The following is a 24,387-nucleotide window of genomic DNA, read 5'->3' as shown; positions in this document are numbered from 1 at the left end:
GAGAGGTGGTTAGAAAATGGTGAAGAATTTTCCCCTTTTTGTTCGACCATACATTGAACCAGGACGGATGCCTGACGTTGAATAGGAGGCTTAGGATTCAGTATAGGCTCCTAATGTAGTTACAAAAAATAAACTCTAAGTAGCCTTTCTATCGCTATCGGGCCTCACTACTATTATATATTCTATCAACCACTGACATCACTGATAATTTGAAATATGTTAATACCTGAGGATAAAAAAAGTTAATTAATATGGTAATCTCTGTGACGGGGGGCCGTTTTGTTATTTTGCTTGGTTATTAGACAGATAAGATTTGTTTGTATAGTTTATTGCCGGCAAAGTTAATTGCAATGCTGAGATTAAATTTTTATTTTAACACGGCGATAAGTTTCTTGCCTTTCTCTAATGGAACTCGCTAGATTTAGGTAAAATTTTCTGTGGTCTTCAAGTCGGATAGTTGAATCATTTATGCAATAAATTCCATAAAAAAGCTAAAATTCATTAATTAATCGTTCAGTTGTACACCTCAGCTTATCCTGTGATGACTCCATGCCCCACAACATCACAGCAAAATCGAAAATTCTGAATTCCGAATTAATGTAACTAAATATTGGCCTGGAATTAAATGACATCAACGAAAGATAAATGTATCTTGCGTTATCTACATATTATAGTGAGATAGTCCGGGGACAGTGTAACCTTGCACTTCAGAATTTAAATTGGATAATAAATTTCATACTGAAGTGGCGAACGACTGAATGAATGGCGACATATTGTTTCACGTGTTAATCTCTTTGCATGTGGGGGGCATTTCGTAATATTCAGGTGAATATGAAATGGTGATTAATCCGGCTGAATCCGGCCTGCGGTCAATTATTCATGGAATTAATTTCACAATGTTGCTTGTTGATTTATTTAAATATGCAGTTCATTGACAATAATTTCTGCAAAAACATTTTTGCCTGAGGTCAGGGTTGATAAAATTGTTTCATAATTTTCATCCGTATCTGCAAGATTGATAAGAGTTGTGGATAGATAACCTGATTACTACTTTCCCCGTCTCTGGAAAGAGGCCCTTATCATTCCTATCCTCAAGAGCGGAGACCCTTCCCTTGCTGTGAACTACCGCCCCATTTCTCTTCTCTCTTCTTGCTCCAAAATCCTAGAAAGATACGTCAATGACTGGTTGACCGCGCACTTCGGTCACCTCATTGTCAAAGAGCAGCATGGTTTCGTGAAACATAGATCAACGGCTTCAAATCTTCTGGTCTTTACCAACTTTGTTGCTAAACGCTTGAATTCGCGACAGGTGGTACATGCTGTTTACACTGATTTCTCCAAAGCCTTTGACACCGTTGACCATAACATTCTCTTCTCTAAACTTTCTTCGCTAGACTTCCCTCCCTCAGTCATCTCCTGGCTTTCCTCCTATCTCTCATACCGTTCCTACAAAGTTTCTTTTCATGGTCACTCATCTGGTTCCTTCTCTCCTTCCTCTGGTGTTCCTCAAGGCTCTACACTTGGTCCGCTACTCTTCCGGTTTTTTATCAATGACCTCATCTCCATCCTCACCTGTCCGTATTTGCTTTACGCAGACGACCTTAAATTGTTTGCCTCTGTTTCGTCTCCATTGGACTGTGCTTTCTTACAATCCAACCTTGATAATTTAGCCCGTTGGTGTTCGGTCAACAAGCTAACACTGAATGTCAACAAATGCCACTGGATGCGCTAGTCCCTAAAACCCTTCCCAACATCCTTTTCCTATTCTCTCAGTGGACAATCCCTTTCACTACTGACCTCCTTCAAAGAGCTGGGTGTAATATTCGACGATAAACTTCGTTTTAATTCCCACTTCGTTGACATCATCAATAGAGCTTCCAAAATGTCTGGTTTTATCCTACGTTCCTCGTCCGACTTTACCTCAATCTAGCCCTCCTTAACTCTCTTCAATTCCCTTGTCAAAAACACCCTTGAATATTGCTGTGTAGTCTGGTCCCCCTACCGCATCCGTGACGGCCGCGCTCTTGAAGCTGTACAACGCAAATTCACCCGGTCCCTCTTTTATAAAAAAAACCTTCCACGGGTTGATTATCCGTCACGACTCCGCACACTCAATCTCCCCTCCCTACAGCAACGCCGTATCTTCCTTGATATGTGTACTCTTTTCAAACTCTGCAATGGTCTGATGGACTGCTCCGCCAACTCGGATATTACTTTCCGTATCGCCTCGTCTCATAACACACGTAATGCGGACATTTTTGATGTGCCCTTCGCCGAGCTCGAGATTTACTTTCACTCTCCGATCCCGAGGTTTTACCGGTCCTACAATGCCCTACAGCTTGGTTCCTTTGACTCTATGTCCCTCTCTAGCTTTAAGCGCAAAATATGCCATTTACTTGCTCCTCCCTCTGAGGACAATATGTAATAAGAAATTTGCTTTCTGTGTATTGTCCTCATTCAATAAATAAATAAATTATATCAAAAGATATTACACTCGCCAAAGCTTTAAGACAAATGACACTGCTGATATTTTTCAGCTCCTGAAAATACAATTTATTACTTCAAGGATGGAGTTCATTCTGAATGTTATCCTTGTCGCGTATCCACTTGACTCACTTAAAATTCAAAACAACATTCCCTTTTCATCAATTCACCCTAATGAGCGCTCATCTCCTGGAAGCATTCATGAGGCTTTAGCGAAAACGCTGTCACTAGCAATTTATTCAGATTCATCTAAGTGTGTGCAGTCCTAACTACAGATTTCTACAGTTTTTACAACGCCCACCATTCACACCCCCTTCGCGCCAAAGTGGTTTATCAGCGTTTTCTCAAGTGTTCCTTGCCATTTTACTAAGCTCCTTATGTACTTGTGCCTCATTTTCACCACTAGAACGTAAAGAGGCCTAAGATTGAAAAATTTTCTTAAATTTTTTTTCATACTTTAGATACTTTAACGACGTCTTTTGTGCTGACATAATGTGTTGTGAGACATCCCTGTTTATAGAAAGTGGACCCTGCACAATTTTTCTTGTCGTGATTCTGTTTTTCTTTTACTCAGTCGAATAGAAAATTCAATTTTTCTTGGCATGTATCCGACTGCAGAGGAAAGCGTACGTTTTACGAATAGATTTAGATAAAAATACACTGAGCGGACGTGCGAAAGAAAATTAAACATGTTTTTACAGAAATAGAACGGCGTGTCAGCTGGTTTTTGATTGCAAGATCGATTATGCATAAACGAATTAAGTAATTGATCGTGTAAAAGGGTAAGGGTCAGGGTCTGTTTTGAACCGTACTATTCGAACTATCATCATTAATCACTAATCTAAATCTGAAAAGAAACGTAATTAAATTCTAAATTTGAATCATTTGTGAAGCGTCAACATGTCTGGGAAATAATTGAAATTGAATAATTTAAAGAGACTTGTCTTGTTGGGTTGGTCAATGCACGAGATTATCGTGCCAAAAACCAGAAACCAATTAGCATTAATAATTGGGCACAAGTATCTCGAGCCATATGGTTACAACACAAGGAATATTACACAACCTGCAAGATTTGGAAAGGAGAACGGACAGCTGAGAAAAATCCTGGATGGTCATGTTGTGGATGGGACTGCCTAAAGAAGTACAAGTCGACCATCAGGACCGCCAAGAGGCGGTCTTGGCTAGACTATTGTCAGAACATTGAAAGCACTAGTGAATTCGCGAGGCTCAGTAAGATTCTGTCCAAGGAACATAAGAGTGCATCCTTCCTTAAAAAGTCGGAAGGCTCCTGGACGGAATCTTCTAGCGAAACCTTGGAGCTGCTGGTGCAAACGCACTTTACCTCCAGCGAGGAGGACTGTGAGTCAGAACCTGGCTTGGAGGGTTTGCGGCAACCCCAGCTGTGCGAGACTATCAAATCGGTAATTACCGGGGATAGGATCGGCTGGGCTATAAACGGCTTCTCCGCATACAAATCTCCAGGCCCAGATGGCATAATGCCAGTCATGCTACAGAAGCAGCAGGAAAGGATTGTGCCGTGGCTTGTTGAGATTAACCGGAGCTGCATCACTTTAAGATACGTACCGCAGTCGTGGAGGCGCGCATGGGTGGTTTTCATACCGAAAGCGGGCAGGCGGGGTCATGAGTCCGCGAAGGACTTTCGGCCAATCAGCCTGACCTCTTTCGTGCTGAAGACCCTAGAACGCGTCTTGGACATTCACTTAAGGACGATTATGAAGACAACGCCTTTCTCTAAGCCCCAGCATGCCTACCTCAAAGGAAGATCTACAGAAACCGCCCTCCACGAGGTAATTGGCACGGTTGAGCGGTCGCTGCAGTACAAGCAGTATACCCTTGCTGCCTTTTTGGATATAGAAGGAGCTTTCAACAACGTCAGTACCAACGCCATCAAGGAAGCCTTGACCGGTATTGGATTGGAGGGGTATCTCACGCATTGGATTATATCCATGCTGAGTACCAGGATAATCCAGTCGGATCTGGGAGGCAACCACTTGACCAGAGCCGTGAACAGAGGCACGCCCCAGCGTGGTGCCATCTCACCGGTGCTCTGGACAAAATTTTACGTACATTGGACAGCAGCGGGGTGAAAGTGGTAGCGTATGCCGACGATTTGGTGATATTAGTATCAGGGATGTTTCTGTCCATTATGAGTGACATCATGGAAGGAGCGTTGCGAAAGGTGTGCCTGTGGGCCGCAAGATGCGGACTCAGCATAAACCCAACCAAAACGCAACTGATGCTATTCACCACCAAGACAAGGATACCTGAATTCCATCGACCACGGCTGAAGGAACAAAGATTGGTTCTTTCCTCTAATGTAAAGTATCAGGGTATAATCCTGGATCCTAAGCTAAATTGGAGATTGAACATAGAACTGAGGGTTAAGAAGGCCTGTATAGCCTTTTATGCCTGTAAGAGAACCTTTGCAAAGAAATGGGGTCTCCGGCCGAGGATGGTTTTCTGGATGTACATCGCTGTAGTGCGTCCGATTCTGACGTACGGCTCTATTGTATGGTGGCAGGCTTTGAAGAAGAAATACAGGGTGCGGCAGCATAACTTCCTTTTTTAAAATGCGCGCCACTCAGTTAGTTGATGTCATAGCGGAGCGCTAGTGGTCTCGTTCAAGAGGGGATACTGTAAAGTTTTGTCCCGACATGGTTCAGTCGCCATCATGCGTTGGAATAGTGAGGAGCCTGCCTTTGCCGTTGAGGTTTACTTTTCAAGCGGATGTTCGGTTATTGCAACACAGCGTGCATTTCGGAATCGCTTTAATTTAGCCCCGTTGGCTCCCGTCCCAGACCGCAAATCAATTGTTACATGGGTCACTACATTCAGACAAACTGCAAGTGCGACAAAAGGAAGAACTGGAGTCCCTCGGCCCGTTAGATCACCTGAGAACATTGAAGCAGTGAGAGCGTCAATGTTGCGATCGCCACGGCGTTCTGCGCGCAAACACGCATCTGCCCTTAGACTATCCGATCGTTCTGTGAGAAGAATTCTTCGTGTTGATCTTCATTTTCATCCCTATAAGATGGCGATAGTGCAGGAACTTTCAGAACGTGACTTCAATTCTCGGATGAACGCGTGTAAGCTTCTTCTTGATGTCGTTCCCGAGGGTGCTATTGCTTTTTTTAGCGATGAAGCCTATTGTCGTTTGTGTGAGTCGGTTAACAAACAAAACATGCGCTACTGGGCTGACACCAACCCTCGAGAATTGCATCAAAAGCCTTTGCATTCACCCAAAGTCACAGTGTGGGTTCAATTCCCTCAGCTGGAATTATTGATCCTTGGTTTTTTGAGGAAAATGAGGTTACAGTGACAGTGACAGTGAATTCGGACCGGTATGTAAACATGCTACAGAATTTCTTTTTTCCCACGGCTAGAAAATTTGGATTTGGGGGACACTTGGTTCCAACAAGACGGTGCAACAGCACACACTTCAAGAGCATCGATGGCTGTTTTGAGGGAACATTTTCCAGAGCGCCTTATCTCAATTACAATAGAACGAAGCTTAACAGGATTCAAAGAACCGCGTGTGCAGGTGCTACGGGGGCTCTGCAGTCCTGCCCGGCAGATGCTCTCAATGTACTCCTACATCTCTTCCCCCTAGACCTCCACATCAAATATGTTGCAGCGTGCAGTGCCGTCAGACTACGTGAGTCCGGATGCTGGGCAGCGAAGTCCTACGGCCACAGCAACATTCTAGATGAAATACCTCGACAAATCTGGGCATCCCCCACGGACTATGTCACACGCAAGCTGAACTTCACGAGAAACTTTGCTGTGGACCTTCCAACCAGGGCAAAGTGGAAGACCGGTGACGTGTTGCAAGACTGTGACACAGTATTCTTTACGGACGGATCAAAGATGGCCTATGGAGTCGGCGCGGGGGTTTTCTCGAATACACACGGTGTATCCAAGTCGTATGGTCTCCCAGGTTTCGCCAGTGTATTCCAGGTGGAAGTACTGGCGATATTGGAAGTCTGTCGATGGCTGGAGCGTGATTCGAGCCCCAAGCGTAACATAGTCATTCTGACCGACAGCCAAGTGGCCATCAAGGCCTTGTACTCAACGACGACATCTTCCCGGCTGGTGGGGCAGTGCAGAGACGCGTTCAACCATCTGGGCGGCACGCTCAAGATCACTCTCCTCTGGGTTCCCGGACATAGGAACATAGAGGGGAATGAGCGGGCTGACGGATTGGCCAGGCAAGGCTCTGCTCTTGGCAGTCCCTCGGCGAATACAGTCGGTGTTCCGCTGGCGGCTGTCGGGGTGGGGTCTACTCGCACTACCTAGCAGCCGCGGACCTGAGATGGCGAAGGCTTACAAGCTGTGCCAAGTCAAGGAGAATTTGGCCCGCTTATAACATAGCCCGATCACGAGAGCTCCTGTGCCAGACGGGTGCAAATGCATTCAAGATTACGGCGTTCTGCACGGGCACTGGCCTATAGGGGACCATGCTGCTAGGCTCGGCTTACCCTACAACTCGCATTGCCGAAGCTGCGGAGAAGGAAGGGAAACCCTCATGCACTTTCTCTGCGATTGCCCAGCTCTGGCTCGAGTCAGGCTCCGGACACTGGGTAAACCATTCTTTGGGGACCTCAGCGAATGGTACGAGCTGGCTCTGAAGATCCCAGCCGGCTGGACTTTGCTTCCCTGTTCCTATAACAACAGTCACGGGCTTAGGAGTTTGTGGCATCAACCCGGCGCACCAAAGCGGTAATTGGGCTCCTCGGAGCGGCCACTGATACCTACCTACCATGTTGTGGAAAAACTCTTCAATATGGATAACACTGAGACGGAAAATAACAATATCGAAAACATAAACAATTTTACAAGGAACTAGGCACCCTCCACAAGGGGATGAACTACGCTCTAAAGGAAGGCAGACTCTCCCAATACAGGACATAATGACAAATTGGACATCGAGGCTCCATCCAGTGTAGCCCGACTGCCAAAAAGAAACCGTAAGGAAATATCTAGCTGAAATTATACTAGATGATGCCAAGGACCATGCGACCAAAAAGAAGAATAAAGAAACCACCATCATCAAGGATTTCAAGGAGAAACCGGTTTTGTTTTTTCATAAACCGGGATAAGGAAATTGCGATTCCAATCATGGACAAAAAAGAGTACGCTGAAGGGCTCATGGGAAAATTGAACAATGACAACTTCCATGAATTAAGGATAGATCTCCTACCAGAATTGATCAAATGGGTGGAACATACGATCAAGGAATGCGAAGGTGTCATTGGAAACTTTTCAACTGTACGAGTGTCTAATCTCACCCTTCCAAGGATCAGGTGCCTGCGTAAAATCCATAAAAATGGAAATAAAAATAGGGGCATAACCGTCGGAATAAATTCGTCAACCCCGAAACTAGCGCAATGACTGCTGCCGAAACTAAGCACTTTAGGACTCAAAAACAAATACGCGATGAAAGACGAGGAAAAGCTCGAAAACCTGAAGAAAATAGCGAACGACAGAATACTAGTATCTTTCAATTTTAAAGCTCTGCTCCCTAGCATCCCTTAAAGGGAAGCGCTCTGCTGCCTGGACGAAGACGTCTTGAAGAGAGTGAAACCTTTTTCACCTTCAGAGGTAAATTCTACAAGACAACCCCAGGAGCTGCAGTGGGTAACCTCCTCTCTCCACTACTAAGCGAATTCTTCATAAAAAAATGGAAGAGCGCATCAAAAAAAGAAGGCAATAATCCCCCCCATTTTGAGTAAAATATGTGGATGAGTGCCTTTACAATGGAGACGAAAGTGAATCTCAAAATAATCAACAGCGACACGAACTGTTTCAACGTTGCCAAATTGGAGTGCCAACGACGACAGGCGACATCTTCAAGCTTATTCCACAGAGAATAATCCAATGGATTTAAGTTCAGGCTTCCGGAATGCCAGTGAGCCGATGCTTTGAAATCCGGCATGTTCATTGATAACCAATGTCAAATTTTCTTGGCCTTGTGGGTTGGCGCAGAATCCTGCTGAAAGCATCAGTCATTACGCGCGAACAAGCCTTCATTCAGAGGCTCAACTACGGTCTATAACATCTCTTGATACACCGCTGAATTGGTCTCGATACCGGTTTCACAAAAATGAATGTCCGTCACGCCATGTAGGAAAATCCCCACCACATCATCATTGAAGGAGAATGTGCCCTTTTGAATGCGTGGTGCTCGATCCTTAGCTTCAGTTTAGCGTTGGCAGGTCCCTAACTGCAGATTGTCGCGTAAAATGCGACTCATGGTACGCGTGAAGACGTTCATTTCATTCACTCAAGGCTTCTGTTTGTGCAATGGATTCCGATAAACTCTTGCATGACCAGCCCGCATAACACTCGGCTGTCATACAGACCTCGGACGTCCCTCTCTCTGCCGATCTTCGATGTCATCTGTTTCTCTATACCATTGTAACGTTCTGTTCACGAATCATTTGCTTATGGATAGCGGTTTAAGCGTTTTATGAACCTCTTTGGCGGTCTTTCCACACTCGTATAAGGTAATAATAGGCACGCGTTTCTGGTGCTTGCCGATACTCATCATTACGTTGCTTAGGAGCGACTACCTGTGGCGCTCTGAAACTTAAGTGGGGATAAGAGGCGATCCTACTTTACACGTTCACAGTGTTACCACTGTTTTTCTTTTTTCTCATTTCTCTCGCTGTGACGTTTTGCGATATACTGACAGAACTTATGGGTATACTGTGTCGTGAAACGAAAGGAGAGGCAACTGAAAAGGAGGGAACTAACGCACCTAAACGTACAGCAAGAAAATCGAGAGAACAGAAATAGATTCCCCTGCATCTACACAAGAGCAACGCGTAGCATTGAATAATTAACACAAAAAGTGGGTTCCCCAAAATACTGCCTGCAAAAGAAAGAGAAGAGTGGAATCTAAAAAATGGTTTGCGCCTAATGCGACCAAGAAGCACAGGTTGCATTAAAGAAAGGACGAGCAGCGAACGAAATCAAATCTTCAGCAGCCGAGCCCATGGTAAACAACAACCACAATATCACCATCCATGGACCCATGGATAACTATGAGATACTATGCACGGTACGAGGAACACGGATGTTGGACACTCTAGAAAGGTTAGAAATATGCAGACTACCTGAACAGTATGCCCCTATATGGCTCTTCAGTCTAATTGAGAAATAATTATGCATTAAATTTTAATTAATCAAAAATTTTGGATGCTTAAATGCCAGGTTAATTACCCCGCTAATCCGGGTGTATCTTCGTTGAAGTTAAAGAATTGTTCATTTAATATTAACAGCTTGGTTCTAGTTAGATCTGGGCAATTGCTAAGAAGGTGCCTGGGGTTTTCAAACAATAGAGGAGCCACCACCAATCTTTTGTTTTGCTTAGTTAATCTCAATCATCTTCAGGCACTTTTTTGTGGCAGTAAGGGTCTTATTCGCACACATCTCAATATTTCGAGGTTGTTTCGTGATGACAACCGCACCAAAATCCTTTGAAAAACTCAGTTATAGTATGAAGAGGGTGAGAATCCCGTTGGTTATCAGGTTAAATAGGAAATGAATTATCGCTGAACTCTCTCTAGTGATCTCATCTCTCATCTGTATCATACGAAAGTGTAATTTCGGAAAGGTAACTATCAATCACCTGAGTCAGTTCTTAATTGATTATCAGTTGACAGGTCGTGACTTAGGAAAGATCGAAACTGAAATTCAGACAGACTAGCCCTATGTACGCAAGCACGGTGGGTTCTGTGGTTGAGCCTTGTTTCAAAGGAAGTACAAATCACCAATTCGGAAGTATTTGGATCCATGGGAGTTCGAGCAAGTTCTAGCGACTTCATGGTGTTTTAAGCATGGGAAGACCCCTAGCAAAAGAATGGTCATCCGAGAACCAGCGCCTACACCCTTGGCCCAGCCCACTGATGCCTAAGATGTCCAGGTTTAGCGGTAGCTGCGTCGGTCCCAGTCTTTCCGTAGCATCTTCAGCTCCGTCCACAAGGAGTCCGATAACGTAAATCTGGAGAGATTGACGATGTGATAGAGTAAGCAGGTTGACGAGCATCTGAGAAAGCATGGGAGAACTACAAAAAAGACTATTGATCGAGAAGGGAGTTCAGACTCTTATGGATCTTCTCTAGTCATTAAAAAATATCCTGCCGCCATTAGAAAACCTTAGATAATAAGAGATCCGTTGCCCAGATGACAGCCATATTCACCTGTAAGGGAGGGGCTCCTTTTATTTCCTTCTTCCAGACTTGGAAAACGAATATTTCTACCCGAAGGAAGGAATTGTAAATTACCTTTGACCTTAGACGAATTAGATCTGTTCCTGGAGAACCGCCTCATAACTATGTCTCCTAACCGGGATGGGAGGTAGGGTCCTCCAAAAGCATCGACATTCGAGGGAAACAATTCTGTAGAGCGATGTCACTTTGGTAAATTTCCCTGATTGCAAAGCAAGTGACGACAAAAAGAAGCAGTTTCATATGTAGGGAGAATCATGGTGTTCTTCGAGGTCTGAAGTTGACGAATAGTCAAAACAAAATTGCAATCTTGCACTACCGATTGTGCCCCGCACAAATACCGGCCAGAAGGGTGCTGCCTCAAGCTGAAATTCCGAAAATGTGAAATCTATTACGGGTCACACGAAATAGTGGTGCATCCTGACAAGGATCAGCGAGGAAAATTTTCTTTGAAGGAAGCACATCACAACACACTGAAAATTTTGCCGTTTCCCTACATTTCCCTGAATTCACCGAAGTAAAGGTCAGGGCAAATTATGGACAAGCTGTGGCAATCCGTTGTTTACTAAATCAGGGCCAGAGCTCTTACATAGAGGAGGATTTGATCCAGAAGTTAATGCTCTGAAAGAATGGCACGATTGTGGAAATTTCGAGGTGGAAGAAGATTCTGCGGGTAAGGTATCCTTAGCTTGGGTTGATCCTTCAATTGGGGGGAAGTGCCGAAATAGAGATCAAGGTGCTCATGGTAAAAATAAAAAATTTCTCGCTTGCTACAAAGAGTTGATCAGTTATTGCCTGGATTACGTTAGTATTCCATACCTTACCGCAACTGTTTCTGGAAGGAATAGTTAATAATAATCATTGGCGCAACAGTCCATATTGGATCAGGGCCTTGACGTGTGTTAGAGCACTTCACTCAAGACCGTAATGGTACACTACAAGACACTGTGGAAGGCAAGGTTATTAGCATTGGGCTCGCGGCCAAGATTTTTAACCTGGTTTGATTCAGGTACTCATTCACAGTTGAGATGACTGGTATCCGTCATCCAGTCAGGGAATAGTTCTTTCCCCAAAATACCCGACGAAGAGCCAATTACACAATACCTTCTAGAAACCTGTGCCCCCTAGCAAGCGATCAGAACGTTGCATCAGGTGACCGTGGGTAATTGGCTCGACGGATAAATGAAATGGGTCATTAAAAATATATTTTATATGGACGATGTTTTGTATGATGCTTGAACTGTGGTATACATCAAGGATATTATTAAAAATGTGTCGGAAATTTTGTGAAAAGACAATCCGCTGTTGTCAATCGCAAGAATGTTCTGATAAAGGTGAACAAGTGTGGCTCGTCATGAAATCGCGGATGGGAATACAAGGACTTTGGCATGAAGGGTATGATTCGAATGATTGGATCACGGAGAGTACACTGAAAATTTGAATATAAAAAAAGTAATGATAACTGAGAACTCTATACTCCAATGTATAAAAAAGGAAGATATTTACGTTTGATATCACACCGAAGAAAGTATCACTTATTGCATATTCAGTATTTTAGGAGCTATTGGTCCCTTCTCCAGTGAGAGGTTTCCCTACATTGAGGTTAAAAGTCAATCGTTTCTGAGATTTTACACATGTTGAAGTACATATAGAAAGGAATCGTTGCGGCCTTGAATGAAGTGCTCTATCGCACTTCAAGGCCCAGATTCAATTGGATTGTCACCCCAACGATGATAATCTAGAGGGGATCTTGCAAGGTCATATTCGCTTTTCATTAAAATCGAATATAATAGAACACATTTGCTGATGGCTTTCTGGTCATGAGTATAGCGTCCCTTTTGGAAATTATCAAATCTTGCCTTCTTGCCACTTTTTTGTGGATCCTTTGTTGTTTCTTCAAGAGCTACACACTGCAACCACAAGTGATATGCGGTTATATCACTCGCTTGCCATTTGGGCATCATCTGCACTAGAAGTACGATAATGATTTAGCACAAGCATAATATTGGTCACCCTTGAAATTGACCTTCTTGTTATTCAACATTTCTAGGTATTTGACAACCGATTTAGACTTCCTTTGACTTTACTTTCGCTAGGTCAAGTTCGACCATCTTCAGTCAGGTTTTCCGAACACTGATGGTTTCACATCAACATTTTGAGATGGTTTCATGATCACTATCACAGCAAAGTATTCCGTTTCCCTATCAAAACACCACGTTCAACAGAAGGGGATCTTTGCCCAGATGGTGCACTTTTCTCTTGTTCGCATGGATGTGTTTCTAAATATATCGGAGTGACCTGCACGCGTTGTTATCCTTACCATTTTAAATCAGGACAGACTCAAGAGTTTTGATAGAAATTTTAATATCAGTGGAAATGGCAGTATCGCCCAGTGACTATACATGTATAACCCTAGCATTTTCCGGAAAACTGATAAGAAACGGAAGTGCAGAATCCTTCTGGGAGCTTTTTCAGACAGTAGTCCGATGGACGAGTAATGTTCCTTCTTGCTGGGATTTCAAATTTTTGAAGTCTTATAATGGGTATGGTTTGCCAGAATTACCGATGACTCTACTAGATTGGCCAATGGCAAACTACATATATATTTAAATCATGAAGAGGTGGAAATAATATCACATTCTCGCGCTGTTAGTATCCGTAGTAGCATGTAATGATTTATTGGAATTGTGCGATGCTCGAAAGATCATCCTAAGTGGTCAGAGAGTAACCAAGGGGGAAGAGCTATTCCAAAAATCGGAAAAGTTGGCGGAATTGACCTTGAAGTTTCGCTTGCAAATAGTTAAGCTTCAATGGAAATGGGGGAGGGGTGTTGGCACTCTCCTGACGTCCACGTGTCCTGTAACAAAACTTCGCATCTCCGTCAATCGATGCGTTGGTCTGAACCAGAACTTGAAAAACGAACTAATATCGTGATATCATGGGTACGTACGGGAAGTAAACACCGAGCTGCAAATTAAAACAGAAACGAAAAAATAACCGCTCGACCACCCGCGTAAAGATTAAGAGTTACTAATATAAATGATCAATGTGAAATGGAGGTCTCTCTCAGAGCTCTAGGATTGGTTTACAAGAACAATACAGATTGCATTTTCAAATTTTAGTTGGTGGTTTCCAATATTAAAGGGAAATAGTGAACTATACGAATATTTTCTAATTAACTTAAGACACAGAATCTAACTCACTCCCGCCAAAGTAGCAAATTCCAAGACCACCAACTTGCTCTAATTGCATCCAATCTAACTCTAAATTGTCGCTGTCACCGATTAACCACTTTTGTTCACGTTGGTAATTATTTGAAATTTTCTTACAAATAGCGCACTCCACAAGCACACAGGCCAGGCCTAAAAGGATCATCATGGCACCGCGCATGTGGACGCATTTCCAGTAGCCTTACTAAGTTCTAATGGCGGTATCATCTACCCAAGTCCCGAATCCTGTCTACCATATGACGATGTTCCAGAAAATATGCGCCTTTAAATCTCGGACTGAACCACCATGTTGCTTATTGCAGGGAACTCCTGTTTTAGACTCTCAACATGCGTGAGATGATCCGAAGGAAAACTATTTACTATTTGCATACAAAATTGTGTACGCAAATTGAAGCCGAGGTAGCAGGTAAACAATTTTTCACTTTTCTGAGGCGAATCCAATCAACTCCCTACTTCGAAAAGAAAACGACACACTCGCTCATCACTAGCCTTCAGCTGATGATATTAAACTGATTTCCAACCAGACAGCGTCCAACTGGATCTCAGCATCCGTATCCACAATATTTTGATTTAGCCAGAAACAAATGTTAGGAATGCATTTCGCAATATGCAACAATCTGTATGTAAACAACAACAGAAAGTGTTAATGATCATTTTCAAAATATTAGAAAATTTCTTTATTAAACTTGAAATATTTATATTTATCGTTCTGTGGAAAGTTTAATAAGCGTGCGAGGGTCTGTAGATAAAATTTTAAAAAGGAAAATAAAATTTATCATTTTTGAATGGCTACTTTGAAATAAGTGTATGTCAAGATGGCGAATAGGGAGTTATAGGAAGGGTAATGGAGGCGTTGAAGAGTATTAAGTAGTGTTTTATGCAGGGGAACGAGTCTCCTCCCAACCTCCCCTGGCGTTCCGCCATCGCTCGCTGATCTCTTTCTGCTTTTTTGTAGATATTATTTGCCTTTTTTTGTCGACTACTGCATTAGCTAACAAAAGCTCTTGTCATCGGAAAGTGTGATACTTTCTTGCCTTTGTGGTCATCCTCTCCGACCAATCGATCCTTTTTGGATTGAAAAGGACTTCTTTCTATGATGATGTCAACTAGTTATGGAAGTTTTTCGATGACATAGTCTTCCCCTGAGAAAAAATAAATTAGAAGTCTGACATTGTCCATTGAATCTTTGTCAATTGTCAGCTTTACTAATGAAAATCCAGACAGGTTTACTGACGAACGTTATCTTTTTGGGAAGGGCGGGTTCATGGAGCTTCGCAGTGAAGAATAAGAAGAGTATTGAGAAGACCAGGCCGTAGAAGGTTTGTTAAAGAGAAATGTTTTTTGGGCAAGCATTGATTTATCAAAGAGGAAATGGTTTATGTTCTGGAGGAGAATCTTTTCATCGTGGTATGTATCCTCATTCTTTTGCGCGCGGGAGACGGTGTTATGAAACTGAGAATTTCAACACAAGTTTGCCGCTTACTTCCTGAAGTATCTCAATAAACAGACAAACACGGTGGATGAAAGAATTGGAGCTTAAGTTATATAAATCAGTAAAAGGGTTCTATGACTTAAAAAGATCTCTTATAATCTCGATGCATCCACTTCGCCCAAGAATTTGCGTAGAGATAAATAAAATTGAACCTTCTTTGATAGAGTTATGTATATGACATACTTATGTCGAATCTTATAGGTACTTTTTCGAAAAGCTAATTTATAATTTACTTATATCACTATCAAAACTTTTCCTTTTCTGACTATTTACTTTTATCTGACAAATTATAGCACTAGCGCGTGTCTACATCTAGTCCCAGACATGATAATTGTTAATTCACGTTTTGCACATTGTTGGGAAATTTACGGTGGAGATTTCTGAACTAAACTGAATTCAAACTTGTTTAGTGAAGTTGTTTTACCATACGAACCTTACTAATGATCCAATAAAGCAACTTTTTAGATATTCATCATGGAGAGACCGCGTGTCTGCTCTGTAACTGGAGCGTGCAGTATTTTCTGCTCCACTTAATTAAGTCTTTTTTTTCCCGACGAGTAAAGCAGATTTGCGTCATGGATTAGATTTTCCCACTTTAATATTCATAAAAATCTCAAAAGCAAAATTATTGATTTGAATTTAAATGGAATTTACATAACGCAAAAAACCGAATTTACAGCTTTTGAAATGGTCCCGAAAAATTCTGGGGAAGCGACTCTTTGAATCAGTCATGAAAGCAACATTCTATGGACATTTTGTCGCCGGCGAGGATCAAATTAAGATCGTACCGACATTGGAAAGGTAATTTTTGATAAATCTAAGCACCATATCTAATGTAGTTTTTTTTTCTTTTTTTCTTATGCTTTCATATATATTTTACATTAAAACTTCGGTGTGTCTGCAAACAAAACACCATTCTGCACATTTTATATCACTTACGCTGTTATTTCTGCTGGATTTGGCGATGGATGGCATTGTTTCAATATTTTGCTTTGGAACTTGGAATATTGGACGTGCCAAAACTGCTTTGTGAAATAATTTTGATGATTTTGGTTTGTTTTCGGGCTTCACGACTTCTGTAACTAAAAATTTAAAAATGGTTTGAATGGGTCCCAATGGATGTCAATTGTGTTTCGATGGAACAATATTGATGCGAATGGACGAGTAGATAATGAAATGGACAAAGGCTGTTCTTGGTAGAAGGCTATTTAGTTTATTAATGCAGTCTACATTTTATGGACATTTTGTAGCAGGAGAGGACCGTTACAAGATTGTCCCTTCATTGGAGAGGTTCTTTTTCTTTTTTATATTTTTTATGTTACTTTAGGCTCATTTTTCAGCTTGATATTAACATCAACTTGCAGTTTCACTTTTGCTTGAGTGACTAATATAAATTTTGCTTGCTTAATTAAGTATATCCAAAAAAATATTGCGCTAAAATGCTAGAATTACCAAACAACTAATTGCACATTTTCACATTTTCATATTTAGGCGGGTTAATTATAACAATTTCAGAAAATTGACCTTATACGGGTATGTTTCCAACGAGTAAATGTGAATTTTAAAATGTCATACGTCAGAAGCTGAGCAGGTGTTTTTCGACTGGAATCAAATAATTAAATAATGAAGTCCTTAGTTTTCTCGAAGTGAATAATTCCTTTCCTTTAGTTTGCGAGCTATGAATTTACCTTTTGATAAAACCCTACTGAAGCTTTCCCTGGTCTCCTGAAGAAAATTGCTTTTATAAAAGCCAAAAATACCCAAGCAAGACTACTTTTCTCTTCGTTGTCTCAGGCGCCCCAGGTATCTTTTTGACTTCACAAGCGTCCACCAGTATAGAACCGATGACAAAGAAAAGCTAACATTATTCAACGTCAATGAGTCTTCAAAGGCCAAAAATCACAAGCACTAAAACTCAGGCGACGCAGCATGATGCTTCAATCTGTTGACATCCAGACTGCCTTGTTGCACCATTTTCTAATGAAAGACTGGCAATTTCTCAATCTACATATTTCACCTGCTCACTCTAGTGGTCTTCAACTGAAGGTTGCCTCTCCAACAGGGTCACTTTTTATCCCCAGAGTAGCATACGCTTTTTCCTTGGTCGTTAAATGTAGGATCGACTGACCCCCTCCCCCCCCCGCACGTATGTCAAGTTAGCGAAAAGTAACTTCGACCGCCTGAGAGTTATTTTCAAAGTAGGATCTCCAAATTCACAGGCAATACATTTTGACAAAATACGTCTATCGAAATGTTTGGAATTCGGAATCCAAGCTGTCAGCATTTAACTTATATTGGCTCTAGATTATCATGTCATCTGTAATAAAAAAACCGGATTTGATAATAAAATACTAATCTCCAAGCTTCCCGAAGGATACACTATCTCTATTCTCTTCAATGTCTCATTTGGATGTGGCTTGCATGTTTCCCGTCATTACACTCCGTACCTTTTCAATCCTTCCTTTTTGATAAACTCAAGGCCAATATCGAAACTAGATGGGTTTCCCAACCGATTTCTATTAAATAATTAATAGCATGTCTCCTTTGGGTTAAGTACAATTTCCTAAAAATAATTATTTCCTAGGGAGAGGCCTTTTACTGACATTCACAAAAGCAAAGGCTCTAGCCTTTCAGATAATCCCATTTCTGGCATTCCTTTTGTTTCGAATTCGGCCGGTTGACTAAGGCTACTTCTTAGTAAAAAAAACAACGTGGTATTATCAAAACAACTTCCAAACTACTCTACTTTACCCACTTTGTTGTTAGAAATTAATGATAGATGTATTTCAAGCCATAAAGGGGTTCATCCGGGATCTATGCTCAGCCCCGTATTGAGTCCAATGCTTGAAAATTTCTCTCATTTTTCATCTACTCAAACTTGCTTTATGCTTAAAACCTAAAATTGATTGATTCTGCTTGACATATCAAAAACGTTGCTTCACGTCGTCTAACAAATTTTACCGGTCATCGTCCTCTCAATCTCCATTACCTTCAGCAGCCAATACAGAAACTTGCTTCATTTACATATATACGTATGATTTTCAAGGTTTGTAATTGGGCGATCTCTTCTGGTTATTGTTTTAACCTCTCACCCAATATTTGCTACCATTGCTGCGGCAACGTATCGCTACTCTATACCCTGTTGCCTAGATTGCAGCCCCGCATGCCGTCTAGCCTACATCACAACTTGCTTCACAGCCCATTAAAACTATTCTGAAAAAGGCTCCAATCCTGTCTCGCTGCTGTATGTCTTCAATGGGACAATATTCGCAGCCTCCTTAGCAAGTCATTAATCGCAGCATATGATAGCAGCCCAACCTTTTGACATCAGTTTCGTCGTCGACGAGACACCAGTTCCTATCTCTGTTCTCAATCCAGGTACTTCAATAGCCCGCACCGATGGCTAAAGGTGGCTTCCAACCTCCCAAAATAGCTCTCTGACCTACGCTACCACTTCCGGCTAGGTATTGGAGTACAAAAATTGATAGACCAGTAGCTTACTCCAAACTACAATTTTATTTTATAGTGCAAATATATATTTCGGGAGCAACTTACCCCCTTCATCAGTACAAAGCTCAGAACTTCGATTCAATGACCAATAATCTTCTTTGGCTGGAAGATATGTTCAAGCCGTATAAGCGCACCAATTTCTGAGCAAATTTTAGGGTAGCTCGCCTGCCTTGCCAATCTATGCACTTGAATTTGAAGCGGAAATCTGTCGGTGCCTAAAATTCAGCTGAATTGATTTTCTGTGAACCCTCCATCGACGTCCTCAACTTAGCCTTTAGTATCAATCAGCTGGGAATGCGTGTTGTGAAATTTAACGTGTGGTCAAACCATTAATAAGTTTTAACACGTTTCGGATCTTCTGACTTGCTACGTCCTTTCTTCTCATATATACTTACGCTCTTATTCAACTTTGTTTATCACAAAGATCTATAAATAGATCCTCTTGAAATATGCATGGCGAAGAGGTTTGTGGCTTCGAAAAATATCAACGACCTTGCTCATTTCAAGGCCATGCGTTTTTCTGTCAAAGCAATTGTGAAAAACCGCACAACCCTTACTAGACGAACATGAACCCTTGTTCGCGGATATTTGAAGCTGTTCTAATTCCTCAGTCACTATTCCCGTAATGCCACTCGTTTCCGTCACACTTCCATCCGTTTTCTTGATTCCACTGTCAATTTCCTGCAACTATCTTTGTTCTTACTTCTTTTCTGTGTTTACCTCCTCATTCACTGCGCCTTCTAGGCCTCTTATAGCTGTGGACTGCTTCGAATTGCCCGCCGTTCCTTTTTTACCCCTTCTTTCACTGAGTTCCTCATTGGTAAACTTGATACCAATGTTGGATCTGGTCCGGATGGGCTTCCTAACTTCTTCATAGTTAACGGCAGACAATACATGTCCCTCTCCCTGTGTATAATCTTCAATGTAAACGAAGCGAAGAATACTACTTTCCTCATCTTTCGTTATCATTATCCTCAAGAGCAAAGACCCTACTCAAGTGATGAATTACCACCCTATTGCTTTTCTCTCTCTTGTTTCACTGATTAACGGCACACTGCGGTCACCTCATAGCGGAAAAGCAGCATGGCTTGTCCATTCAGAGCGTTTGAGTAAAGCTCTACTGTGTTGGTGCTGGGTGAACTAACTTACATTAAATGTCAGCAAATGTCACTGGATGTGCCACTCGCTTAAACCCACCTCTATCACTACTGAACGCCCTTCAAAACCTAGATGTAATCTTTGATAACAAACTTGGCTTCAACTTCCACCGGTTTTATCTTCTGTTCTTCCGCCCACTTTTCGTCAATCTGGACCTTCTTAACATTTTCCTTATGAGAAACTTCCTTGAGTACTCCTCTATAATTTGAAATATCATAATTTAGACTTGCTTATTTCTATTCGCTAGTGGGGGATAAGTCTTTCCCGAAATATCGGTATTTGCAAAATCATTAAATATATCTTGCAAAAACCATATCATCAGTGCTAACAAGTCTGAAAAGGGAAAGGAACGGTTTTTGAAAGATCAATAAATGTCACTAGCGAACTGAAAAAAGCAAGCCTTAATTATTTCAAATAACGTAATCGCTAGATAAACCGCGGAATTACACTTAGATTCCTCTATATTCTTTCCTTCCGCAACGGCTCTTGGAGCCCTCGTTTTTAAAAGAACTTTCCCGACTCCGTTCTCTATTCGTTTTTTTTAAATTCTGTAAATGCCCGATGAACTGCCCTGTTCCTTAGGATTTATAGTCCGCATTCCCCCCCGTAGCACTCGTCAGACGCTGCCTCACCTCTGCCCTAGGAGCAGCGAGCCCGAACCGGCTAACGCTCCCATTTATAATTCGCAAAACACTACAAGGATGAGAATTATATTCAACATAAATCGGCCCACAATTCATACCAAAGCCTGGCCGAAGCTAGATAATATCCCTAAACAAAAATTATCGATATTTACTTATTTGCATACACTCCTGGATTCGCCGAATATGTGAATACTATAGCGCCTTGCTGTTTAAATATTTTGATTCCTGTAACTCCTGTTTTAAGCATCTTCTATTTTTTCCCCTCCGTCGTATAACGAAGAGGGTACCCGCCCACACATATTATATGTACATTGACAAATCACAGCTGGGTTCAAGGAAAACTCTTATTTTGTTTTTTGTTTTTTTTTCATTCAAATAATCCTCATTAAATAATATTTCTACAGGTTATATCAAATATTTTTGGGTCCGCCCCTTTCATCATACGAACCAAAATCAGTGCCTTAAATATATCTGAGTCATCCGTTTATTGTAATTTCTAACGGATCATGAACCTTATCTCTTAGAGAAAGGTAGACAATTTATCACTTACCTTTTCCACAGTGCCATCCCCATATATTTGATAAGTACGATCAGACCCGAGTCTGTTAGGGCCTCTTCTGAAGTACCTGCCATGAGGCTTTACCGGAGGTTATCCGGCATTATGCGGATCGGGATAATTATTTGAGAGCATATGCCCCAGGTTAGTTGGGCCGTACCCTTTAATGATGGCAGAGGTGTTAGCTAGTCCTTGTATTCGTTGGTATGAATGCTGAACCTGCACTCAGAATTACCTAGTATCATTCTGCTACATACGGCCGAGTTTTAATTGTGGTCCCCAAATATATCCGTGTTCCGCAGGGTTATGGTTACATAGCAGACACATTAATCATCCAAGACCTTGCATACCCTTTTCACACTAGTCTCTCCTTAAGCTCTTATGCTAAACATTGCAGATTGGCTGCATATTACCTTAGAGTTCAGCATGGTCGCAACTAAGTACCATATCCTTCCCTATATGGAGGATATAAGATTGGCAATTAGTGCCGTACCATATTTCTGAAAAAAAATTCAGAAATCTACTTAGACCCGGGTACTTCCTATATAGTGACAGGTTTTTGACCACTTTTGACCACATATTAATATTATGTGATAGATTGCAGTAGGTTTCAGTGCTCAATTGATATCCCCTAGAATTTTACAGACTCACGATGTCTCACCCACTCAGCGCTCCGGGTTATGGATTTTGGGAGGATCATGCTTTGAAAACTCTTCCTGGTGGTTTAAGTTATTTCAAAGTTTTTCTTCATTCATAATGTTTAATGCGGTTTTTAATAATTAAATTATTAAATATTAAATTATTTAATTAAAAATTTAAAAAACAGGCAGAGGGTTCGCTATGACTAACACAAGTTTATGGCAAAATCGACGATTTCTTGGGGTGAGTCGACAAGAAGGGCATGTATTTATGTCTCTCCTGCGATACCTTTTCTCAAAATTATATCAATTTCTGTGAAAATAACTTTTCCTTTGTGGAAATTTCTATTGATAGTGTCTTTTAAACTCTGTAGTTTTCTACGTTGTCTTCGGATAGTAGTGGTCCCGTCAGAGACACAAGAGGAGCTGTACTGCGTCAATGTTTATCTTAACATGCAATTCTGTAGTTATTTTTCTAGTTACTAAGTCCACTTTGGATTCGAATCTAAGGGTCAACTTACCATCGAACCAGGTTATTTTTTAGTTAAATTCGGTGGCACATCTATTTTGCTCACACTACTTTTCCAATGAATGAGCGAGCTGCATTTTTATTTAACACCCTTGGCCTTATCTTCTCTCATTATCAAGATAAAGTGCTTACAATTCCAGATTTCGGTCTCAATGGTGGACCATATGTTGTCATCATTTATTATATATAACAATACAAATATTGTACCTGTTGAATATTAAAAGCCCTTCCCCCCAACTATAAGGAAACTTGAATTCAACTGCCCCAGCTATACGTCCTTATGCAGAATTATTCCATTCAATCTAGATTTCAGCTCGATAAATTTTTCTTTGGAACACTTCATCTACGTTTTGTTTATCTAACTCGATAGCACCGCAATTTGTATAAATATTCCTAAAGTCAACATTCAACGTCTCACCAATGTTGCACCAGATCCGAAAGTTTATTTTACTTTGTTTTGTTTGAATTATACTAACAATAGCAAAATAGGCAAGGTGTGTGGGAAATTCTTCATTTTTTTGTTGGCTTTACAGATACGATTTTCTAAGTCATTTCGCATGATATGAGCTTCTTTATCACGATCTGGAATCAAGGCCACATAGGCACATATTTATTTAATAATATATGCATGTGATTCTGAGTAAAATCGTTGAAATACCACAAAACTTTTTTAAAAACTTTTATTTATATTATGTGTAATGCTTGAGTTGAAATATATGAAGCTGATTAATCTTCTATTTTATTATAAAAATAAATATATCTTTTATGTTAATCATTTAATTAATTAAATTTTTTAATTAAATTGTTAATATTTGTAGGTTGCGATCGTTTGGTGTGAAACCAATCCTAGATTATTCCGTAGAAGAGGATCTGTCTCAAGAGGAAGCTGAGAAGCGCGAAGTTGAGTAAGTTGGTTAGCATTCATTTTATTAATATATAAACATAAATGATTATTTTTTTTTTTAAATTTTTATTATGAAAAATTGTTTTTCTTTAAGAGCACTTTTGATTAGTAAATATGCTCAAAAGAAAATATACTTTTATCGCATTATGAGAAGCGTAGCAGCTAAAATAACTCAATTTAGAGTATGAGTAGTTTATCGAAAGGGGAGGAAGTGGTTTTGTTAATTCGGTGACAAAATGGCATGTTTATAAGATTTGTTTTTTTACGGAAACAGATAGTGCCAACTTATTTAGTTAATTTCCATATAATAATGAAACAATTGAACAACATTTCCCGAAATTTCTATTGCAAAAAATTTAAAATTGAACGAGCGACAGTGAATCTTCGGAGGCACTTCTCGAAATAGTTGTTTTGCGGTGTACATGATATCTCGCGATAGAATCATCTGAAATATTAAAATAAAAATGCACTCGTTAAAGGAGATGTTTCTGGAGGTAGCCCTGATGGATTTATTTTTGGTCGATTTTTTAATTTTTTGTAGCACTTGGAAGCCAAAAACTCGACAAATTTAAAGAAATTTAAAATTAGTAATTATTAAACAAGTCGGGAAACCGGAAGCTGGACGCGCTTCGGCAGGGTTTGCCTCGTCTTCTTTTTCTACCATAGATATTGCCCTTATAGACTTTCCTGGCTGGACCATCCTCATCCATACGGATTAAGTGACCCGCTCACCGCAACCTGTTGAGCTGAATTTTACCCACAACCAGCCGGTCGTAGTATCCATCCTCATGTAGGGGGTCAAATATTCTTCGGACGATTCTTCTCTCGAACGAGTCCAAGAGTTCCCAATTTTTTTGCTAAGAACTCGGCTGCACCAAAAAGTGGCCCCATGTATTACCAAATGTGGCCAAAACACCGACATACCACGATCAATATACAACATAGAAAAAGCCTTTGTTATGACGTTGCATTAAAATCCCGGCAACTCTT

General features: G+C 41.0%; 1 protein-coding gene across 8 annotated transcripts in view; it reads left to right on the top strand.

Moving 5' to 3' along the window:
* The window catches only part of LOC119654166 (proline dehydrogenase 1, mitochondrial), an 85,726-nt gene that overhangs the window by 28,332 nt on the left and 33,007 nt on the right, over window positions 1-24,387 (top strand). For 6 of the 8 annotated variants that reach the window (XM_038059327.1, XM_038059332.1, XM_038059331.1 and 3 more), the window contains 2 exons: window positions 16,138-16,259; window positions 23,312-23,398. In XM_038059327.1, the coding sequence (XP_037915255.1) occupies window positions 16,138-16,259; window positions 23,312-23,398 (209 nt within the window). Of the gene's footprint in view, window positions 1-16,137; window positions 16,260-16,626; window positions 16,749-23,311; window positions 23,399-24,387 lie in introns of all 8 variants that reach the window. The other 2 variants (XM_038059333.1, XM_038059335.1) reach the window with 1 other exon arrangement.

The sequence above is a fragment of the Hermetia illucens genome, chromosome 4 (assembly GCF_905115235.1).
Source record: "Hermetia illucens chromosome 4, iHerIll2.2.curated.20191125, whole genome shotgun sequence".
In the NCBI taxonomy this organism is placed as follows: Eukaryota; Metazoa; Arthropoda; class Insecta; order Diptera; family Stratiomyidae; genus Hermetia; species Hermetia illucens.
The sequence above is the reverse complement of the archived record's forward strand: the minus strand, read 5'-3'. Positions and strand labels throughout refer to the sequence as shown.